This window comes from Vipera berus, assembly GCF_964194415.1.
Source record: "Vipera berus genome assembly, chromosome: 2".
Classification (NCBI taxonomy): Eukaryota; Metazoa; Chordata; class Lepidosauria; order Squamata; family Viperidae; genus Vipera; species Vipera berus.
In genome coordinates this window covers 99,316,362-99,338,081 of record NC_138203.1, presented here as the reverse complement: position 1 = coordinate 99,338,081, position 21,720 = coordinate 99,316,362, and the positions used below count along the sequence as shown (strand labels likewise).

The 21,720-nt window shown below is 48.8% G+C and overlaps 1 protein-coding gene across 2 annotated transcripts in view; it reads left to right on the top strand.

Annotated features, from left to right (window-relative positions):
• The first annotated feature begins 203 nt into the window (after window positions 1-203).
• The window catches only part of PAX5 (paired box 5), a 261,003-nt gene continuing 239,486 nt past the window's right edge, over window positions 204-21,720 (top strand). The window contains exon 1 of one of the 2 annotated variants that reach the window (XM_081318426.1): window positions 204-403. In XM_081318426.1, the coding sequence (XP_081174552.1) occupies window positions 358-403 (46 nt within the window). In that variant the 5' untranslated portion in view covers window positions 204-357. Of the gene's footprint in view, window positions 404-20,678; window positions 20,863-21,720 lie in introns of those variants that run through there. The other variant, XM_081318427.1, reaches the window with a different exon arrangement.

Below are 21,720 nucleotides of genomic sequence, written 5' to 3'. Positions count from 1 at the left end.
TGCAAACAAACTTGGATTCCCGCTACAGCAGATGTCAGAGTTTCTTGAGTTTGGGTTGCGTCTAGGGACATCTTGTGATGTTTTTAGAGAACAGGACATGATCTCACATGGCGAGCAGCTCTTTAGTTCCTTAATCATTTCACGGTTCCTTCGAACGCTTTCTTTCCACCTAAAACGTTTAGTTTCAGCTCACTGATCAGCTGCAAAGGCTCGGCGGGGAGCGGAAGAGTTGAATTATTCGAATCTGCAAGCAGCCCCTCAAGGAAGGAAAAAAAAAGGGGGGGGGAGAAAGAAAAGTGCAAACTTTTTTTTTTTTACCCCTCTCTGTTCATTTCACCAAAGTCCTGAAAAATCAGAATGGAATTAGAGAAAAACTACATGACTCCCAGGACTGGCAGATCAGGTAAGGGCTGAAGTTCTTGTTTTTTTTAGGGGGTGCATCTGAGATAGAGAGCGAGATGCATGTGATTTTATTTTATAATGTACAAGGACGATGGGCTTTCTTGTACGGAAAGACTGGATATATAACAAGCACAGGATTCTGGAACAGTTGCCTTGACGTCCCATTGGGTTTAGTTCCGTGTTAGTAGTAAATTGATGGTGGTTTTTAATTTTTTGTAAAACTTAGCATGTCTGACTTGAAAGAAGACACTGAATTAGACCGACACATTTTTTTTTCCTATTGTCTATCATAAACTAGGGAGACAGCCCGTATGTCGCGAAGGTGTCTTTTCTCTTTCTCCCTCAATGTCTGTGCTAGATAGTCATCTGCAAAATAAATTAATACAATAAAAATAAAAATGGGGGCCAGTTATTTCCCCAGCAATAAATAAAAGCTGGCTGGCAAGCCTAAGCATCCTTACTCTTTGGAAGCACCTCCCTTGCTTTCATTGGGAAAGTCTTTCAGAGTGATGTGTTTAGGATGGAGAGGCTTTGGGGGGGAGGGAAGAAAAAAAAAAACCTTGGATCAGGGGCTGCCAACAGGTAGCAGATGGAACCCACTGCTCAGCCAGGCGAGCTCCTCAAGGTTGACAGGAAGTGCTAGACTGTTTAAGTAATCAACCTCTAGAACAACTCCCCCCCCCAGACTGTGCTTTAATTGGGTGTCAGATGGAAACTCCAGAATCGAACCGGATTATCTGAACGGAGCCGCGCGGATGATGCTGATGCTGTCAGATCCGGCGTGCCTTGCAGGCTGTCAAAAGAAAACCAACCAGCGGACCCATTTGCTCCCCCCCCCAAAAAAAAACAACCAAAAAAACCCCTCTCGCTGCTCTTTGGCTAGCTAGAGGTGCGGTCGCCTGGCTCTCGCGGTGTAACTGCTACCTTTTGCATCCTAAATCCAGAGGACCCCTTTAGGACTTTTGAAGGGCTTGGTGATGGGAGTCGGGGCGGGGTGGGGGAAGGCGGGGGCGGAAACTTCTCGCTTTTGCAAGGCAATGTCGAGGGTCAGAAAACCCGGACTGGGTCTCAGTTTCCCGCATTTAGGATCTTCCGGGATCTGGTTCTGCTCTGGGGTCATTGGCGGTGGGCAGAGACCCCCAACTTAATAAAGTGTGTGTGCGTGTGTGGGGGGGGAAAGTTTGATGTCAGCCGGCGCGTGCCTGGAGAGCGCCTTGACAAGCCCTCTATTAATAATGTGATTTTCAGAGCGATCGATCAGGCCTTTTATTAGGTCAATCGTCTGAATAATCGTTCCATCGATGCGGCGTTTCGCTGCTCTGGGTGGCAGGCGAGGCCGGCCGAGGCAGGCTGGAGCGGGGGCGGGGGGGGCTCGGGAAGGCCCCACCAGAAAGGGCGGCGGGAGGGGGCGGGAAACGCCGCTCTTGTTATTCCCTTTCCCCTTCCTCCGGCTAGCAACCCACACGAGGTCTCTCGCCCGCTGAGCCCCGACCCCTCCCCTCGCCCGCCCACACCCCTTCCTCCCCCTCCTCCCTCCGTCAATGGAGAAGAGCCTGCCACTCTTGGCCCGTCCCGACCTCCTTCCATATTGGATGGGGAGGGGGGAAGCCGCCGGGGAGTTTCCCTGCCGTTTTGGCCTCGATCGAGGTTGCGGCTTTGCCGAGCGCCGGGCAGGTGCTCGGCAGGTTCCGAGGCCCGGCGGGGCGAGGGTCGCCGCCAACTGGCTCCTGCGCCTGGAGGGGCTGTGTGTCCAAGGCAGAGCCGCGATAAACATATCCCTGTCTCACCGGGGAGATGAAGCGAAAGGGGGACGAGCAACCCCCACCCCACCCCACCCCACCCCCACCCTGATTTTCGCCCCGCAGGCGGATATTCTTGGCTTTCTTCCCAGGTAAGGCCACCAGCCGCCTTTGCTTCGCAGGGGCCCGACTTGGCTTCCAGGGCCTGGTGGCCAAAATAACCTTTCCTACGATCCTCCGCCCCACCACACACACACACACACACACTTAGTTCTCCAGGCGACCGTGGCTCATGGCCGGGCTGATTTTGCTTTGAAATCAGACAGACCCTGTCTGGGGGCTCCAGTCTCATCTTATTCAGGGGAAAACATCCCCCTGGCAAAACTCGCCTCGATTGGTTCGGAATAGCCACGCCGGGCTCGTCGGACCCGTTTTGGTTTGGGTTTTTTTTTTTTTGATCAGCCAGCTCGTGGGACGAAGAGCCGGAGTCCTTCTTGGCGTTGGAAAACTCAGCTTCTGGGTTCGCCTAAGGGAAACCCAGAGGTAACGTTGGGTCAAGGCCTATCGGGGTCGGGTAGGAGGAGGATGAGCAAAGGTCACGGAAAGGTGACCCAGAGCCACGGGAGTTGGAGGATTTGAGAGAAACGTTGGAGTTTTTGAAAAAAATCATGGAGTTTATGAAGGCATGTAAAAGAGGCTTGTGGAAACACGGAAGAGCTATTCTGGAGTGGTTCCTCTAGATTCCATCCTGGGTAGCCACTGACTGACTTTCTTTCTTTCTTTCTTTCTTTCTTTCTTTCTTTCTTTCTTTCTTTCTTTCTTTCTTTCTTTCTTTCTTTCTTTCTTTCTTTCTTTCTTTCTTTCTTTCTTTCTTTCTTTCTTTCTTTCTCTCTTTCTCTCTTTCTTTCTTTCTCTATCTATCTATCTATCTATCTATCTATCTATCTATCTATCTATCTATCTCTTCCTTGTTCCTTTTTTTTTGGTCCTCTCTAAATCAGACAGCCTCAGTTAGGGCATGCACACTTTAGATTAGAGCCCATAGAACTTGGGAAAGCAGCTTGATTGTAATTTTATAGCCTAAAATCGGGCGTCTTTTGAACTAAGACAGACTCTTGCGATAACTTCAAAACAACGTTAGCCACCCCCTTCCACCACCACCACCACCCCAGTTAAAAGGAAGCTGCAAGAGTACAATTCCTGCCTGCCGGCGGACTATTTTGCGACACTTTGCACGGGTGATCATCCGCTACACAAAGCTCTCCCTTTTAACTTTGGCTCCCTGACTTCAGTAGGATCTCTCTCCTCCGTATGGAGAGCACATTGCTGCTGAACCCTTAGAAAGGGAAGTAGCATGACGCCAGTCTTAATGGGAATGCAAAGCACGATCCTATGTCGTTTGTAATCCCTGGGTTCTACTTATACTGGAAAGGGGGTTTATTGTTCACAGTGAAACCCGATTCTAACCCAGATGTAATTCTGTGTCTGTAACCCAAAAACCAATAGGAATTCTAGACGTGTGTCTCTTGCTGATATCAGGCCCATTATTTTCTAGAAATTCCGTGATGCCTCCCCTCAAAGAGACGACTTGCTTTGGATCGGAGTAGTCGTCTGTAGATGTAGTCAGATGACGTATTTCGGAGTAAAAGTTCTTTTGCCCCAACTGTCTTCCTACTTCCTGAGAATAGGAGAAATCGAGGCGGGGTTAAGGTTTCTTCTTGGCTCAGAAGGCCGATCTGGGACAACAAAAATCTAGTAAGAGTTAGGTAGAGACAAAGAAATGGGGGCAACATTTCAAAAGAAGGTAAGATTCAAACGTTGTTCCAAGAAGCCTCGCCGAGAGCTGACTCAGAACGGCGGGGCTGGAAAAAGACACACACACACACACACCCCGGTTTTGATGAATTGCACGGTTTTGATGGACAATCCACTGTCCCGGCGTCTTTCTCGTGCCACTGAGTCCAGACAGGCTGTTAAGGGAGGCGCTTTTCCCCTCCGTGACCCGTGAAATAATCTATAGAAGTGTTTACTTTCTCGCCTCACTGTCAAACTCACTCCTTGGTACAACGCACGTGGGACCCACGCTTCCACCCTCAGCGTTTGCCATCCTGGGTGGGTACATTATTCTTTCTCATCGCTTTGCAGGGGATCGTTTGTGTCTGGCGGAGCGGGGGTGGGGGTGGGGAGAGAGAGAGGAGGGGAGAAAGCGATCGCGGGTGGCAGCAGCCAGCTGGCCAGGAGTTAAGCTGGGTCGCAGGCCTGTGGGGTAAGAAAAGAGGCAGGCAGCGCACTGGGTCTCCTGGGCGATCAGACGGGAGGGGCGGAAAAGTTTGGCAGATTACAGTCAAGTCCACCTCAGATCTATTTCAGATTTGGGACGGGGAACAAAAAGGCCATTTAAACCTTTGCTGTGGCTACAGGGAAGCGCCGCTTCGTTTCGCGCCCTCGATGAAGGAGCCGCTAGTGACAAAATACGAACCGTTACACTGGGGTTGTTTTTTTGTTTGTTTGTTTCAAGTCTGAAAGGATTTGCGGCGTGGCCGTGCGAAGCGTATCTGAAGGATAACGTGGATGGTCATCACGGCTGATGTGTTTATTCCTCGTCCTAAACATCACTATCGTCGGAGGCTTTATGGGAATCTCAGTCAAATGATTCCGCGCACCGACGAGAGCGCACGTTGTCCAGTCCAATGAATCAGGGGAATCGGTGTTACTCCTTGTGTAAAAGTTGTGACAGGGCTGAGTTAAAAATGTGCCTGAAAAACACACAAACGACGTAAGTGAGCGAGCGAGCGAGCGAGCAAAAGCCAGCGAGAATTCCCCACCCTTCTCTGCAAACCTTGCTTGGTGTCCTGGCCCTCCTCCGACCTCTAGCCTTCAAGAAATCGTGAGTGACATTTGGATCCACAACCCACTTCCGCCAGCTGGGATTTAAACGCGTGATTGCGAGGGGAGTAACCAATAGGTTTACGACCTTCGGCTTGAGCTTGAATTGGATTGCGCCTCCCGCGGAGACCCGGCGAAAGGAGACGGGCGGCCTCGACCCTAAACGTTTATTTATTCTGTACAGTAGTTGGAGATTTCCCCGCAAGTCGCCATCTCAAGTTGGGTTTCTGAGCTTGGGGTTCAGTGGCACCTTCCTCCTCCTCCTCCTCCCCCTCCCCCTCCCCCTGCTCCAGACCACACCGAAGCCCCGCCCTCTCTGCCTTCTCCCAAGGTTCTTGCCGGCTCGGATTGAGCTGGAAGACTGAAATTCCTCGGTTCGACCCCAGCCAGGCTGCTCTGCGCTTCCTCCAGCCTGCCTGACGCCCTTGCGCCGGTCCACTCCGAATGCTTAATAAGATTAGACGAAAGGGAGGGAGATACTCAGGCCTCCCAGGTTAGCGTAAGGTAGAATTTAGAAATTCACGTGGCCCTATAAAAGGCCGAGAGGAAGGGGGGGCTGTCTTGTGAGCCCCCCCCCTTTTGCATCCATCAGCAAGGCGCGTTTATTTTATTCCGAACGCCTCCCGTAGCCCGAATCTTGGGATATTTAGCAATGCAAGACAAGTGGGCTCCCAAAGCGAAACACCACAGTCACAACCAAGGCAAAAGAAGAAGAAAAAAAAACAGAGACAGGGAGAGGAAAAAGCAAAGCAACGGTGGCTCCAAAGTTTCTGGTTTGTTTCAAAAATCCAAACGGATGCGAGGAGCCACCTTCTCCCCTGGTTTTGCTCAGTAGGACAAAGCTTGGCGAGGCACGTGGGGCCTGCCCAAAGTTCAGGGAGGTAATCTGCATATAATCCAATTCGTCTTGGTTTCTGTACGAACGCCAAGTGCTCCTTCCAACCAGATTCCTTTAGCTTTAGCCCTGTTGTTCTGGCTAGGAAGAAAAGGACAGAGAGGCAGGGAAGGAAGGAAGGAAGGAAGGGAGAAGGTGGGAAAAGTCTGCCGCGTTTAGATACAATGAACCACAGAGGCTCCAATCCGATCGAGCAATTCTTCGCCGAACTTTATTAAAATGAAAAGGGAGAGAAACAGACCCTGTCGCGAAGCTCGCTTTTCTTCAGCAAGGTTGCAAGAGAAGGGACGGCCGCTTTGGAAAGAAATCGGAACGGCTTGTGGGATCCTGCAGCCCACAATGCCACCCGTTGAAAGACGCAGTTGGGGAAAAACGTGTATGGTGGAATTAGTCGCTCGTTGGAGCTATTAGCGATGTCGTGATAAATGTCACCATAATATAATTTCTGTAGCATTCTCTGCCTCTCTCTGCCTCTCTCTCTCTCTCTCTTTCTCTAATGGATCCCTGCAAATTACCGTGGTGGGGCTGGGGACCCGCGTTATCATACACTTAAAAGATTTAGTAGGGGACGCAACAGAGAAGGGCTGCATCTCCAAGTCAGTTTTCAGATACCTGTGACTTTCAGAAAGCGGACACCTTAGCCACTTTCTTACCTGTTCACTCACTTTTGGGGCGCTCCGGCTGCTAAGAGCAATCTTTTGCAGGGCACCCCCCCCCCCGGAGATTTTTCTCTTCACCACTGGATCCTAGTTTTAGCAAATGGAGCTTACTATTTCTTAGGATCTATTTTTACTTGAATTGACTGGAATTCTATCCTATTGACGATTTTGTATAAGCATGTTAGTATAGGCATAATTCCGTGGGTTTGCGGAGAAGTAAATACCACCGTTAAACGGATCTCGCCTATACCGGTATTACACTGGCATGGAATGGGAACCCTGGCTTCCATATCTTTCACTGTATTATTATTGTTATTGTTATTGTTATTATTATTATTGTTATTATTATTATTATTATTATTATTATTATTATTATTATTATTATTATTATTATTATTATTATTATTATTATTATTATTATTTGCATTGGCTAAAACCAATACAAACAGTGAAAGTACAATGTATTTTTTTTACCATATTATGATTCGTGGCACAGTCAGCCAGAGGTTTAAAATGGCATTTTTGTCTACTTACTGAGTCCTTGCCAAGGACCTGAAATAGGTGGATGTTGTTTCCTGGTGTTAAAGATATCTTCACAAGATGTAAGCTGTTTCAAGTAAAAATTATGTCTCACCCCATTTCTTATGCCAGAGATACTTGATTCTTCTGCGAAGACCTATCCAGTGTGGTCAAAACTCTGGAATATCTCCTATTTTGCTCGAAGCATACAAGCGCCACAACTATATCAAGGCAGTGCCTCATTGAGGGATTATTATTATGGTTCGTGGCACCGTCAGCCAGATGTTTAGACTGGTCCTGGCATTTTTGTCCACCTATTGAGTCCTTCCCAAGAACCTGGGATAGGCAGATTCATATTATTATTAATACTATTGTAGAAAAAATAACGACTTCTGAATTGGATAAAGAAACCCCCCCCCTCTGCTGATCTTTGCCTCTCTCTGACCCCTGGTACAGCATATTTTTATATGTATATTTTTATTTGCTGCTGCATGAACAGGGTGAGAAAGTGCTGGGTAAAATCAACCTAAGGCAGCATATGCATTTGTAGGACAAGTTCACGGTGAAGAACAGTAAATTCAGTCAAACCATCTAGCCATGATGATGCGTACTTAACTTCCATTTCTTGCATAAAAGAAAGAAGCATCTGCTTAAAAGCAGCACTCTCCTGTAGACATGACCTGAATGGATAACAGTCAAATCAGTGAGACTAATTGAAATTAGTTTTTTGAACAAAAAGACATTAGATCGAAATATGCATCTCTTTAATTGAAATAAGGGGAAAATAAATGGTCTAAAAATTCCCTTCCTTCCTATGCAATGCTTAACCAGGTTTTGTAAATATCTACCTTAGCTGGTAAATCCAAATTAAGTTTATTGTGGCTTTACATTTATGGGAAGGGGAAACTAGCTTATTTGACTAGTGTATACCAATTCAGAAAATCAGTGAATTTTCTTAAGAAGTTATATATATAGTGAGAAGGATGCAAAGATCATTTACTGAATGAAATACAGTTGTTTTCCTCTATCTTCTAAATAATTTTTATTGTTTGTATGAATCTGGAGGGTTCAAGAAACAAGCTTGTTGTTAGGCAGGCTGTAATACAGTTATGGTTAAATAATGTGACCTACAATAAATGCTGCTCTTTTTATCAGTTTAATGGGTCTGGATTTGATAAATAAGAGACTACTTTCAATCTTTGGCAACCTGGCCCACAGCAGGTGATAACAGTCCAAGGCAGGGTTTTTCAGCCTTGGCAACTTGAAGTTGTGTGGACTTCAACTCCCAGAATTCCCCAGCCAGCATGCTGAAGTTGAAGTCTACATATCAGATTGCCAAGGAATGAGAAACCTTGATTTAAGGAAACCATGATGTATCTATGTTTAACAACAGATCTCATGGACTATTTGCTTGCAGACAGAGGAGAAGGGGAAGCAGGAAAATCTTTCTCCCACTGATTATGCTCCTAGCGCATCCATTTCCTACTTAGTCAAATATTTTCAGACTACCGGAATGAAAGTAGGCGACCAACCATTGATTTAGACTCAAGATCCTGATCAAAAGCTATCCAGCAGTGTCAAGCATCTGGGAGAAGTTGGTGAGAAAGAAAACATATTTAGAGCACAGGAGAGCCAAACTGCTACTACCTATCCCAGTCAGGTGTGATCCCAAAGAATTCTATTTCTATAAATAGAAACGTGAAGCTCATATTTCCACGTTTTCCATGAGATTTTTCAGTTCTGAGGCCTATAGAGGTCCAGTCTTCAGACTTGGTATAGTATCCATTCCTCAACAAACACTTTACAGAAGCCTCTTCATAAATTGTTCTCAACACAGGCACAAAAAGCTGTGCACTGCAGAATGTTTACATCCCAATAAACCATCCCACATTCAAAAACCACAATTGAGATTATTCTCAGGCTTTTGTGTTTTCCCATTAATATTGCAAGCTTCAGTTACTCATTCATAGTCAATATCACAATTTTCCACTGAAAGCATGTCTGTGAATCATGTATTTGGGTTCAGTTTTGGTGCCCCCCCCCAGACTCTTTTGCCCTTGCCTGATGTTTTCCCATTCAAAATAGAGCAAGAGTCTGTGCAAGAGAAAGGAATCATGGTGTGCTGGGTTGTAACAGGATGAAGAGCTGCAGGCAAGACCAGAGCCAGATAAAAGAAATCCGAGTCAGGCTTGACCTTCCCTAGTTCTCCTGTAGATCGAAGGAGGTGCATTTAGATTAGCAAAATTCTATTCTTGTAACCATATACTAAAACCATGTTAACATTCATAACTTTGGTTTCCTAGTCTGATCTACCCTGAAGGACTAACACATGGCAGAGACATGGGGGTAAATTTGGGTTCCTAGGGTCTTTGGAGCTGCTGTAATGCCATTCATAAAGACTGGCGCTCTGAACTGCTGCATATCTGATGATTATACCCAGTGCTTTTTTTTGTAAAAGAAAAAAGTGCCGGAACTCACAAATGTCATACAACTCACCTTGCCTACCCTACAAGGTTCCATGCAAAAAAGGTGCCGGAACTCCGTTCTGAGCATTCTGTGAGAAAAAAAGCCCTGATTTTACCTGGAAATGAGCTTGTCTCAGAAGCTTGTCCCAGCTTCTCTAGAAGCTGCAGGCATAGCAAAGCCCTCCCTTCCCTCCCATGTCCTTCTTCCCCGTTCCAGAGCATATTTTTTTAGTGCAAACATTGAAAGAACATCCAAGGAGTAGGATGTCCTTTCCTTCAGACTGTTGCAATCAATATTTGCTTCTCCAATATCTGCCAGAAGAACTTGAAAGTCAGGAGAGTGGACAGCAATGGAGAACCTGGGATTATGGTATTGCTGTCGAACCTCAGTGGCAACTTTTCAGCTGCCAGTCAGAATTGCTTGATGGATTATTTTTTGAGGTTCTGGGATCACACAAGTCACAATCCTGGCCATGCTATACGGGACAAGCAAGCCCTGCCATCCTCCAGAGAGTATCAACATGAGGCATAAGCAGCAAATAAGAAATGATTTCCTTGTCATGGTTCTTTTTTTGGGACCACTGAAAGTGTTGGTCTCTCTTTGGACAGCCCAAATAACTTGGTTTTCTTTGGGTTTGGTGACCCCTGCCAAGTGACCAATTGCTGTTTCACTTCAGAGTAGGCTTGTCTTTAAGATGATGATGCGCCGTCCATATTTTGAGCCACTTCTATCTAACAGAATTCAAATAAACCAGTTTAAAAGCACGGAAGCAGAGCAATACAACCTGTAACTCTCAACATTGGTCTGAAGGATAATTAAGTTTTATAACGGTTAGCATAGAAAGAAAATAAATTTTACTGTTGGATTCACACGTCAAGTTGTGCCTTTAATGCGATTTGGTCCATTTGGGTTTAGTTATTTAGTTATCCCTTGTGGGATATAAATAATGGTTTAGCATTACTTGTGACTAGGCCACTAAGCTGTTCAAACACCATAGTCAAAATTAGCTACGATTATAGTGATGTAGGGAGACAGACCGAATTTCTTTGTAACTCCATCTGTTTCGTTTTGGGAAGTTGAACCAGCTGTACTTTGTTTTGGAGTAAACACACTTCACATTCCTGCAGAAGGCAGAACAATTTATTTTCTTTTGGTTTCTCTTTCAGGTTGTGTGGACAGGGCACCCAGAGAGAGGAAACAGTTGCTGAAGTGGAGTCTTCCCATTTTATTGGTTTTGTTAGGCTGACTTGTAAATCATTTGAGTTGGTGTAATGTGTGGAGCAGTATGTTAGAGTGTGTTAGAGCAGTGCTTTTCCCTGATTAACCCCTAACCCTTGAATTGCATTTGATCACACATCCCATATTTCCCCAGCCAGTGCTGTCAGGAGGACTGGGACAGATAGAAATTTCAGTTGGAATGCATCTTAGGGAAGGCCAGATTGAGAAAGGGTGGCCTAGTTTGATTGTAAACTCTTGAAAACTCCCAAGGAAGGGAACAGATTTGTAAGGTCCAACCAGAAGCTGATTGAATCAAAGCAGAATTTGCTAAAAAAACGTTGATGCTACAGGATTTAAATCTCCGTTGGTTTAAAGTCTGCCCACCAATTGCTCTCATGGAAGGTGGAGACAAAGCAATGTAGGTATAATGTAGATGTTAGTGAGGAGTTTCCTGTTTAGAAAAGGGCCTCTCTTCACACCCAGAACTTGAAAGTTGATCAGTTTTTAATGGCAGGTTTTCAGAAGTGTTTACATCTCTAACTTTTGTACACAGGAAAAGGAACCTTTGCAGAAAAGCTTCTTTGGCAAACAGAGAGTCCCACTTCCACAGCTGGTGGTGTGTGTGTGTGTGCCCTGTCCTTCTTTGCCCCTGGGCATTCAGGCATTTCCTTCTGTTTTTAAATATGGGCTTTATGAAGGAGCCCTATGAAGAATGATCGTAAATCTGCTGTCCGTGGGCCTTGATCCAGAGAGTTCTTTTTCAGTGGTATTGGAGGTGACAGACTCTGGCAGGAGAGCAGGGAAGGGAAATCTCTGGGCAGGTTTGTGACCTATATTGGGTAGCGGTTGGGTAGTATTTACAGTCAGAGTGAAACCAAACAGAAGAAGGAGAGATCCGGACTCTGCCTTTAGCTGCAAGTAATTAGGGTTTATCCTTCTCCTTCCTCATCTTTCTTTCTTTTCTCATTTTGCTCTCCTCCTCCTCCTCCTCCTCCTCCTCCTCCATTTCAGCTCCTGTTATCTTTCTTTGCAGAACTAGAATATGCATTAACTGGGGTTTTATATTTTTTCAGGGACTTAGTTTAATCTTTTTAAATTGCTCTTAATTTTTGTATTGATGTTTTATATACCCTGTAAACCGCCCTGAGTCCTTCGGGAAAGGGCGGTATATAAATTCAATAAAATAAATAAATAAATAAATAAATAAATAAATAAATAAATAAATAAATAAATAAATACCAGATTGGGGAAGGCTACTCAGAGGGGATAGAGCATGACATAAAGGCAAATAAGAGAAGTCATGTTATGGAGGGTAGGCATTAAGATTTGAGTCCAAATGGGGTGAGAGGTGGGCACAACCAGAAATGCTTTGCTTGGATAAGACAGAGGCATCCTTTGCTTATAACTGGACAGAAAAAAAGGCAGTTCTAATTTAGCTGGTCCTCAAGGTTCAGCAAAGAAAGAAATCACCTTCAAAAGGTGTCTAACTAAGAAAGACTGGTGTGTGTGGGGGGGGGGGGCTGAGGGTCCAAGGTAGGCACACAAACATTGTTTGTGCTCTCTTGAAGTTTTTTTTGCCCCAAATGACTTTAAATACTACTAGCTGCTTTTAAACTGGCAGAAATCCAAATGGCCAGACTATTTCTGGTTCCTAACCCCCAAAGCTGCTTTCAGTCCCCTGATTTCCCACCAAGAGATGACAAAGCCAAATGAATGTGATACAACTTTGGCTTGTCCTTGGGCGATGTTGGAATAAGAAGGAAAACATTCCTTCAACCCTGAGACAGCTAAGGGCCATTTAAAATATTCTGTCTCAGTCACAAGCTGACTAGGGGTGAGTAGGGAGGCCAGAATGAAGCAAAGTAACAGAGACCAAGGAAAAAAAACCCCCAAAGCAAGCCAACACCCCCACCCCCCCACCCCGCTCCCGCAAGAAACCAAAACATCCTCAGAACATGCAAAAACATTTTAAGAAGACAGTGGATAGCCCCTTGTCTGGAATAGTACAGAGTCTCCTGCTTGAGCAGAGGGTTAGACTAGATTAGAAGACCTCCATGGTCCCTTCCAACTGTGTTATCATCATCATCATCATCATCAACAACAACAACAAAAGACTGCCAGAGAGAGGGCAGTCTGCTGCAGACTTCCTTTCATTTCTCTCTTCCTCAACTAAGCTCACCCTCCTGCTGAAAGGCCTTACTAAGCAGGCCCAGATCCTCAGTCTCTTGCTACAAAAACCATCCTGGAGCATTTAAGGCCATGCTTGCATGGAGGGGCCCTCAGATGGGATGTGGCCACCGAAAGAGGCCTCCTCCAAGGTCTGGCCTTGAGAGCGGATGTCTCTTCTGAAAGCCCTCCGCCAACATGGGCTGGAGTTACTATGGAGCTGAAAGGTCACTCTCAGAGACGTTTCCTTTTCTTTGTGGAGATGCCCTTCCTTCTTTGTTGTGGCCATTGAAAAACATCCTCCTCCACATTTTTAATCTAAAGGCAGGGTGGGGAGGGGGAAAGGATTTTTCAGATGTCACGGTAAGGGGGTTGCGTGTTTGTGTGTGAAGCAGGAGGACATTGACCTCCGTTTCAGCCAAATGCAAGCCCACATGTTTTACGATGTCCTGATGAGAAGCACAGCACATTAACAACATTTGGGGGTCTTCTAAAACAACTTGTCCAGGGCAGAACTTTCAAATGCAACTCAACTCGGTTGCCATTTTGCAGGACCCTCAAATCTGCTGTGACCTGAAGAGATTAATGCCAGTTTTTCTAAACATCAGCCTAGGTGTGTAACAGAATTTCATCCATGTTTCCTTAGCGGAGCTTAGCGGAGAAGGAGAAACATATATTATATTGCATGCGTTATATTTGCATATTACATTATAGTGTAAACTCAAGGGCCATTTTAAAAACATTTTCTTTCCTTATTTTCCACCTACCACTTTAAAGCCATATACCGCTGTGAGTCAATCAACTCCTTAAAAAACAAACAAGGTTTGGAGGTCAGGTGTGCACAAGGACCATGAAGCCTCCGAAGGGGACCCATTTAATTGATTGATTTAATAGACATGTAAGAAACAAGGATTTGAACACCAGAAATGGAAAAGGTTCACAAGAATAATCGCTGGGCAGTTTGAAATTGGGAAGTACCCTGGTACTCTTTGATCCACCTGGTGAATGGGAAATAAAATGAGACGAATAAGGGAGAAATCTGAATCTGGGTTTAAACTACAAGCCTCTAAAGTTATTATATGTGTTCATACACGGATGCCCTTCTATTCTATTTGCTTGTGCCTAATAATACGTGGATGATGATGATGATGATCCCAAAAGAAAGGCATTGTCCTTATTTGTAAACAACATCACTCTCTGAGCGCGACAGATCTGTCTTGGAAGTTCATTCTGCAGTCTTCTCTAGGAACAAAGGCAGACATCTAAAACAGGATTCAGCCAACTCCCAGAACTCTTTCCTAACCATTTCCAGGCCTTTTCACTGACATCCCTCCGAAACAAATACAGTGCCGTAAGCAGTAACTGTTCTCCCGGCTCCAAGAATCGCCCCCTCTTCTTTTCCCCTTTCTAGCCTTCTCCTTCCCAAAAGACGTGGCCTTTTGCCGCCGAAGGCAAGTTCCTTTGGGGGTGGATTGGGGCTGCAACCCGAAACGCGCGCCAGATTAGCCTCCCCCCACCCCCCCACCCCCAGCTGACCCTCTTCAGGGAGCAGGGCTGCAACGGCCATCCCCTCAGCCTCCTGGCCAGGATGCGTCTGAAGAGGATGGGCGTTGCCAGGCCGGTTCGGAAGGTTGCCTTTGGAACTTCAAGGGACTTGACTTCCTCAGGATTCTCCAGACGTCCAACAGCGTTCAGGAGAGTCTCCGAAAGGAGTGGTGGGGGTGACCGAGCGCGGAAAGACGCGCGGCGCTGTTCTTTAGGGAAACAAACAGCCCCTCGTCGCCCACCTTCCCTTGAGATCGCTTTCAGATTAGGCGCCGTTGAGAATGGCCGCTTGATTCCCACCCCCACCCCCCCCCCGCTTCCACACCACCAGTCCTTCCCTGGCCAGTGGCCAACCCCACGGGGCGATTAAAGCCTGTCTGGCGGTGACACTCCTTCTGGAAACAAGGAATCGAGAAAGCCAACCCTGAGAGGAGTGTGTGTGTGTGTGTGTGTGTGGAGGGGGGGGGGGTCAGAGCCGCCCGGCCTTCGCGGATCGGTGTGGCGGGGGGGGGGCCTGACCTCAGTCCGGAGGCACAGCATCTTTTTGATCCGTCCAGCAAGCTCTTAGCGAGGAGACCTCAGGGATCCGCCACTCAGCAGGGGGACCTGGACAGCAGGAGAAGCGCTTTCTTAGTTGGCTGGTTGGTCAGTCACCCCCAGTGGTAAAGAACCATCTAACTAGCTAGGGACAGACGGGCGCTTCTTTGGGGTAAATGTGTAGGTTGATAGATCTATTGAAGCTCTGAGTTCCACGGCCGGCATCCCCGTAGTGCGGCCTGGCCCGGGTGGAAGCCCAACCAAAAGGAGGGGAAGGCAGGCACTGACTGGCACGCACACCGGGCCCATTTATGTCTCTCAGATTTTCTTCCTGCCAGCTTGACCGAATTATCGCCCACCAGCTCACCCAAGAGCCTCAGGTAGGAACTGGCTACAGCTGGGTTTGCTTTGGGAGGCTTTGCTGGGCGGCTTCTTCTCGCGGCTTCGGTTGGCCCCGGCGCATCCTCGTTTAGGAGGTTGTTTTTCAGAGGTGTTTTGGCGGGGATACCAGGCTGCGTTCAGAGGGAAGGGGCCAAGAAACCCAGCCGCGGATTATCTACTAAGAAGCCCTGCGGAGGCGCCCTCCTAACAGCTGCAGGAGAAAGAGAGGCGTCCTGGGAGGAGGGTATGGGCCCTTATGGGTGTAAAACGCCTTTTGAATCAAGGAGAAGCTCTGTGTACCAACAGATAGATCCACCTTTCTCAGCATCGGTTGATGTTTTCCTTGCTTGACTTCAGTGAGTTGTGACTGATCTGGCCCAGCCAATTGCTAATAATTATTGGAAAGAAGTGGGGGTGGGATGGGAGAGGTTCACGCTGACTCCATCCTCAAACAGGCATCAAACTTGTCCAGTTCGACTGAGAAATCCTAAATTTACAGTGTATTCCACACTGTACTCTGGCACTCTTGGTTGGCTCAAGGCTTGTGTAAATGCGTGAGCACAAAGGGAAGCACACCTTCCAGATAAATAACATTCATGTCAATATTCTATATAGGTAGAATTTGGACACGTGACAGGGATATAGGCGCCAACCGCGCGATTTTTGGAATCACGTGACTATCAGGATTTCTCCCCGGATGGGTTATTAAATCAGAGTTCTGTAATCGTTTTAGTTACAGCTGGAAGAAAATGTCTGCCTCTGAATTGTACTGTATTCGCGATCTTCTCACGACAATATCAGGCGCCTTTTACCAAATGTATGGATTTATGTATATAAGCCTAACACTGCTTTTATCTGAAGCTCCCCTCCTTGGAAGTCGGTTTGTTCAAAAGACTTCAACCCGCGAAGCCGGATTCTGACGTTGGCGAACGAGAAATTATTGCTTTTTTTGCTTGCAAGTAGACTTATTTCTTGCCTAAACCATCATGTCTCCCGAGATACCAGCCGTCTTGAAGGCAAGATTCTCCGCTTGGCTTCATACGGGCGCACATACACATGCATGCATATCCGAGAGCATACATGGACCAACGCAGAGGTTAATAATAGTAGCAACTGTTAAGGGAAGCTGCTCACATCCTTCCACAATCTGCGGTGATCCAGAAGTAAGGTTATTCGCCTCTGTCCTGCAGCAGAAATTCTCTCTGGTTGTGTTTATTATATATTTTAGGAAGGCTGAAAAAAAAACAACCCAAGAGAAAGGAAACGGGTTAGAGCAGCTTTTGGCCAGGAGTTCAGTGCTGGTTCTAAAAAGCCATCCTACTACCTAGAACACAGGTCTGCAACCCGCGGCTCCGGAGCCGCATGCGGCTCTTTCAGCCGTCTCCTGCGGCTCCCAGTCTTCTGCCATGTGCAGTCCCCCCCAAAAAAAAAGTGGGACTAAAAAAGTTCAACCAATCAATTCAAATATGCAGGGTAGGTGCATATCTTGCCTTAGCTCCACTCTTCAGTCAAACCCTGTTTTGCGCATGCGCGCATGTAGGTGCATGCGCACACATTTTTTGCGGCTCCCAGTTTATCCTTTTGTGAGGGAACCGGTTCCGAGTGGCTCTTTCACTGTTTAAGGTTGCTGACCCCTGACCTAGAAGGACAATACCTTCTATTCCATACACTTAATCTCGGTTTGTTTGTTTTTTCCTCCCATTTCGAGGCCTACTTTATAAAAGGAGCACTTCGGGTCCGCCTTGTTATATACGTGTCCTTTTGAGAAACAGTAGCCAGATGATACTTAAAAATCCCCCAAATCATTTGGCTCCCCCATCTTTTTTTTTTAATTGAAAAGCAGAATGTAAAAAAATATATGTGGGGAAATCGGATTGAATTCTCTTTCATTACTTGAGGAGTAGGAGTTGGATAACCAGATTCAAGAGGCAATTCTACAAGCCCGACGATCTAAATGCCCTGTATCCTGGGCATTTAGATTTTTTTCTCTCTCCGCCTCCGCGCCCTAGTTCAGCGGCTAGAGCGGCCTGAAAATGCGCGGGAGGCCGGCCTTCTGGCCAGCTGAGAGCAAGTCCAGGACAAAATCAAGGAGGTCGGATGAATCAGCCGAAAATAACGAAGGTCTTGCAAAAGAACTTTCCAGACCCGGGATAAAGTAAACCATTTCAAGTCCCCAAAGGCAACTCTTCCCGTAGAACTCTCTGCATCTTCCACGGCCCGGAACCTGGACCCCACCAGAAGGTTCACAGGCGTCGCTCTTTCTTGGGAACGGAGGAAACGCAAACCCAGAACGATCGAGAGTGAAGCTCTTCATCTCCCGATTTAAAAAAGGCGCAGCAGCAGCAGCAGCAGCAGCACGCTCTCACGTGCAAGGAGGCCTCTCCGTTCACACGTGCGCTTGCCGGGCTTAGAATGTGATGGGGTTCACTTCGAACGCAGCCCCATCGTCTTCACTCTAAGCGCATGGGATCCCAGGCGCAGGGTCCTATTTTATTTCACACCAGTCGTGACACATTCTTCTGCGGGCAGGCAGCCCAGCGGCCGCGGGTCGGTTTCTAAGGCCAGATTCACCTGTGCATTGCACATTAGCGTTAATCATGGTTGTTCTACCCTTGTTGACTTACTATTGAGCGCATTAAAAGGTTAATGAACAGCTTTGTGTTGGGCGCGTGGGATAAAAAAAAAGAAAAGAAGGATCAGGCTCCTTAGATTCATCCAGGAGAGCCCATTGGCGCGGAAAGTACGTGGCTCTGAGTAACTAGATGCAAGGCTCCCCCGCTCGCATTTCCCCGATGTGATGGGGGCAAGCAAGGGTGTTCCTATCGCTGCCGCCAAACCCTTCTCCGCTTCCCTCCAGATGGAGCGTGCATTTTTATACACACCACTCTTCCTGCGCCCTATTTGTGTGCCCGTTCCCAAGTGTTGCGTCGAGAAGCCACAATCTTTGTGGATCGGTCTGTTATACCCAGTGACACTTACTTGCCAAGTGAACACGCGTGGCATCCCGCTTCAGGGTTGCAATCCTCAGCCTGGCCATTTGGGAATAATCTCTCCCACCCCCCATTCCCCCCCCACACCCCCCAGCATAAAGCAGGGTTGTCATTGTCTTTATCGCTGGATGCACAACCCAGGCCAGTTGCGTTTTCCTCGCACCCCCCCTCCCCCGCCACTCATTCCTTACGAACCGACAGGACAGGGGCTCGGTGCACGCGCGCGCAACACCCACACATCCCCACACACCCAGAGAGAGACGAGCCGCGATCCCTCTAGTTTGTCAATGAATCCTCCCCGCTCGCGGGCTCCGCCTCAGCCGTCCCTGATTGCTCCGCCGCTGGCTAATCAGGGGCCGCCTCCACCGCTCGCCCTCTCCCCGGGGTCCCCCCCCCAACCCCCGCAGCCAATGCGCGCGGGCTCGTAACTTTACTTTTCTGATTGGAGGCCGAGGCACTACCTCCCGCCTTACTTCCTGCTCCCCCGCCGCCAAAGAACCCCCCCCGCCGCCGCTGTCCACATGCCGCCGGTCCTGAAAGCTGCTCCCGGGAAGCGCTTTCTTCCTCTCTGAAAGAGCGGGCTGACCAACCGCGGACGGCGACAGCAGCGGCCGAGGCGCGGGGGGACTGCAGGGATTCGGGAGGCGCCCTGGGATATTGAGCGCCCAGGTGTGTGTGTGTGTGTGTGTGTGCCTGCGTGCGCGGATGCGTGTGTGTGGGGTGGGGGGGGCTGCGCGCGCGCGCGCCCCCCCCCCCGTGTGCCCGCCCGGCTCAGGGGGGAGGAGGTCATTTGGCGCCACCCTCACGCGTTAGCCGGCCAGGTGGAGAGACCTATGAGGGAGCGAGCGCGCGCGCGCGCACTCACCCACCCACACGTATAGATAACTCGGAGCCGGCCGGTCTACCTGCTCGCCCGCCTCTCTTTCCGCGCCGGCTGAGGGGGAAGCACCCTCCGCGAGCCGGGGGCGCGCGCCTAGGCGCGCCTGGAGGCGCGCGCTGCTGGGCAGCGGGGAGCCCCGCACTGGCTGCCGGAGGGGGAGAGAGAGAGAGAGAGAGGCAAAGTTTAAGCGCGAGCGGAAAGGCGCGTGAGGTAGAAAGCGTGGCGCGCGCCACAAGCAAAACACGCCTCTCTCCCTCCTTCGCGCTCTCTCTCTCGCGCGGCGGGGATGCCGCTGGCACGCTTGTGCTGCTGCTGCTGCTGCTGCTGTTGCCGCCGCCGCCGCCGCCGCCGGTTTCTCCTCGTCTCCTTTGGCGTCTCTCCAAGCGCAACTTCCCGCCAACTTCTTCTGCCACGGCGCTCCTAGCACCTGCCCTCCAACAAGCAGAGGTGGCGAGGCCAAACGGACTTTGCCTCCCTTTTTTTTTCTTCCCCCTTCCAGACTTGGGACCCCCGCCGGGTTGGGAGGCAGTTATCCCACAGCCCGCCTCCACTCCGGGAAAGAAGCCGTCTCTCCTCCTCCTCCTCGGCTCTCTTCTGACGCTCGGCTGAGCTGATCAACCTCCGGCCGGGACTGCAAGCCGGGCAGGGGGAAAGAAGAGAAGGCGAAGGAGGAAGCGTGTGTGTGTGTGTGGGGGGGGGGAAGCCGTACATGCCCGGCAATCCACCGCCACTCCTCAAACAAAGACTGACCCAGGGCACTTTCCTCGTCCCCTAAGCTAGCCTTGCCTTCGCCGGAGACGCCACTCTGATTATCTTCCGAAAGAAAGGAAAAGAAAGATGGATGGATGAATGCTGAAAAGTGACCTCCCCACCCCCACCCCTCCGCACACCCCACCCGGGATAAAGCTTGGGAATAGCTGCTTTGCAGGTGCTCGGTCCCTGCCTGTCTCTCTTGCTGCGCCGTGGAAGATCTCCGTTGGCTGGGCTCTTCCCGGGGAGGGTCTTCCCTCCGACCACAAGACCGGATCCATGGCTCTCTCTTTCTGGAGGCGGGGGAAATAAAGGCGCCGCTGCTGCCCCCAAGCAGAGAAACTAACCGGAGACAACCTTTTGCGGTGGGGGACGGTCGAGCTCGGAAGGGGTAAAGAGGCGGGGGGGGGGACGACGACGAAGATTCAAGCAAGCCAGCCTTGCCGGTGGCGCCCAGACAACCCGAGTCCCCCCCAAAGCCCCTTCCGTATGAAAGGAATAACTTCCCGGAGGATTTCTGTGGTTCTTTGCTCTTGGCTTGGAGAGAGATCTTGTCTCTGAAGTCCCGCCGTGTCTTTCGGGCTTTTATTTTCTTTTTTTCCCTTTTCCTTTTTTTTAAAGAAAAAAAAAAGAAACAAATTTATTACAAGCAACACTTGTAAATAAAGCGCCCTGTCCCCGGGCAACGCAAGTGGCCCTAAGGAGTGTAACTTAACCTGCTCTGAAAGCGAACACAAAAATCCCACCGGCTCAGCTTGCCTCGAGCAGCCTGGATCGCCAGCCCAGATGGAAATACACTGTAAGCACGACCCGTTTGCAGCGATGCATAGTAAGTAGAGGCGGCTGGTTCCGGTCCCCCCCCCCTCCTCTGCCTTTCGGCACCAAGCTGGCCGCCGTGCCTTCGCCGCGCTCCCCAGAAGCCCGGAGTGTTTGTTTATTGAAATGGGAGGGAGAAGGAGAAAGAGAAAGAGAAAAGGGGTGGTGGTGAGAGAAAGGGAGGGAGGAGAGAAGGCTGCTGGAGCTGAGGCACCTTTGGGCATCAGTGGAGAGAGGCACAGTGGCGTTGGACCGGCTCCTCCGAGCCAGCTCGGGAGGCTGGAGCCGGCCGCGCGGGCAGCTCGCATCCTCCTCCAACTACGGCTTATTCCCCAGGCGATTTACCAAGGAGTTTTAAAACCAACCCGAACTAAACCGCACCAAAACTAAAACGCCTCGCACACCCTCCCCTCGTGTAAACCGCGGTACACCGCTGCCCTTTAAGTAATGCAGCATTATTGAGGACACGATCCGGTCAAAGGGGAAGACCGCAAAGGCTCCGTTGATTTCCATGGGAGGGTTTAAACTAAACGTGCGCTGTAACTCCTCCTCCACCACCCATTTGGGGGGACTTCGGCCAGAGTGGGTTTACATTGATTTATTTATTTTTTTTAAAAAACCCTCATTCGCGGGTTCTAGGACCTGGCGGCCTTAAAAAATATCTCCAGCCCAGATTAATTATTATTAGAGCAAGAAAAGAGATCTCGGGCAAGTTAAAGATATCTGCCGGCAAGTAAGTCGCACTGATTTCAAATCAACCTACATTTATACAGCTATCTTTGTACTTAGTGCTATTTGAACAAATGCAGGAGCCTCCCCCATGTGCTTACTTTCCCTTTCTTCCCCCCCCCTCATTCAACATTTTTTTAAA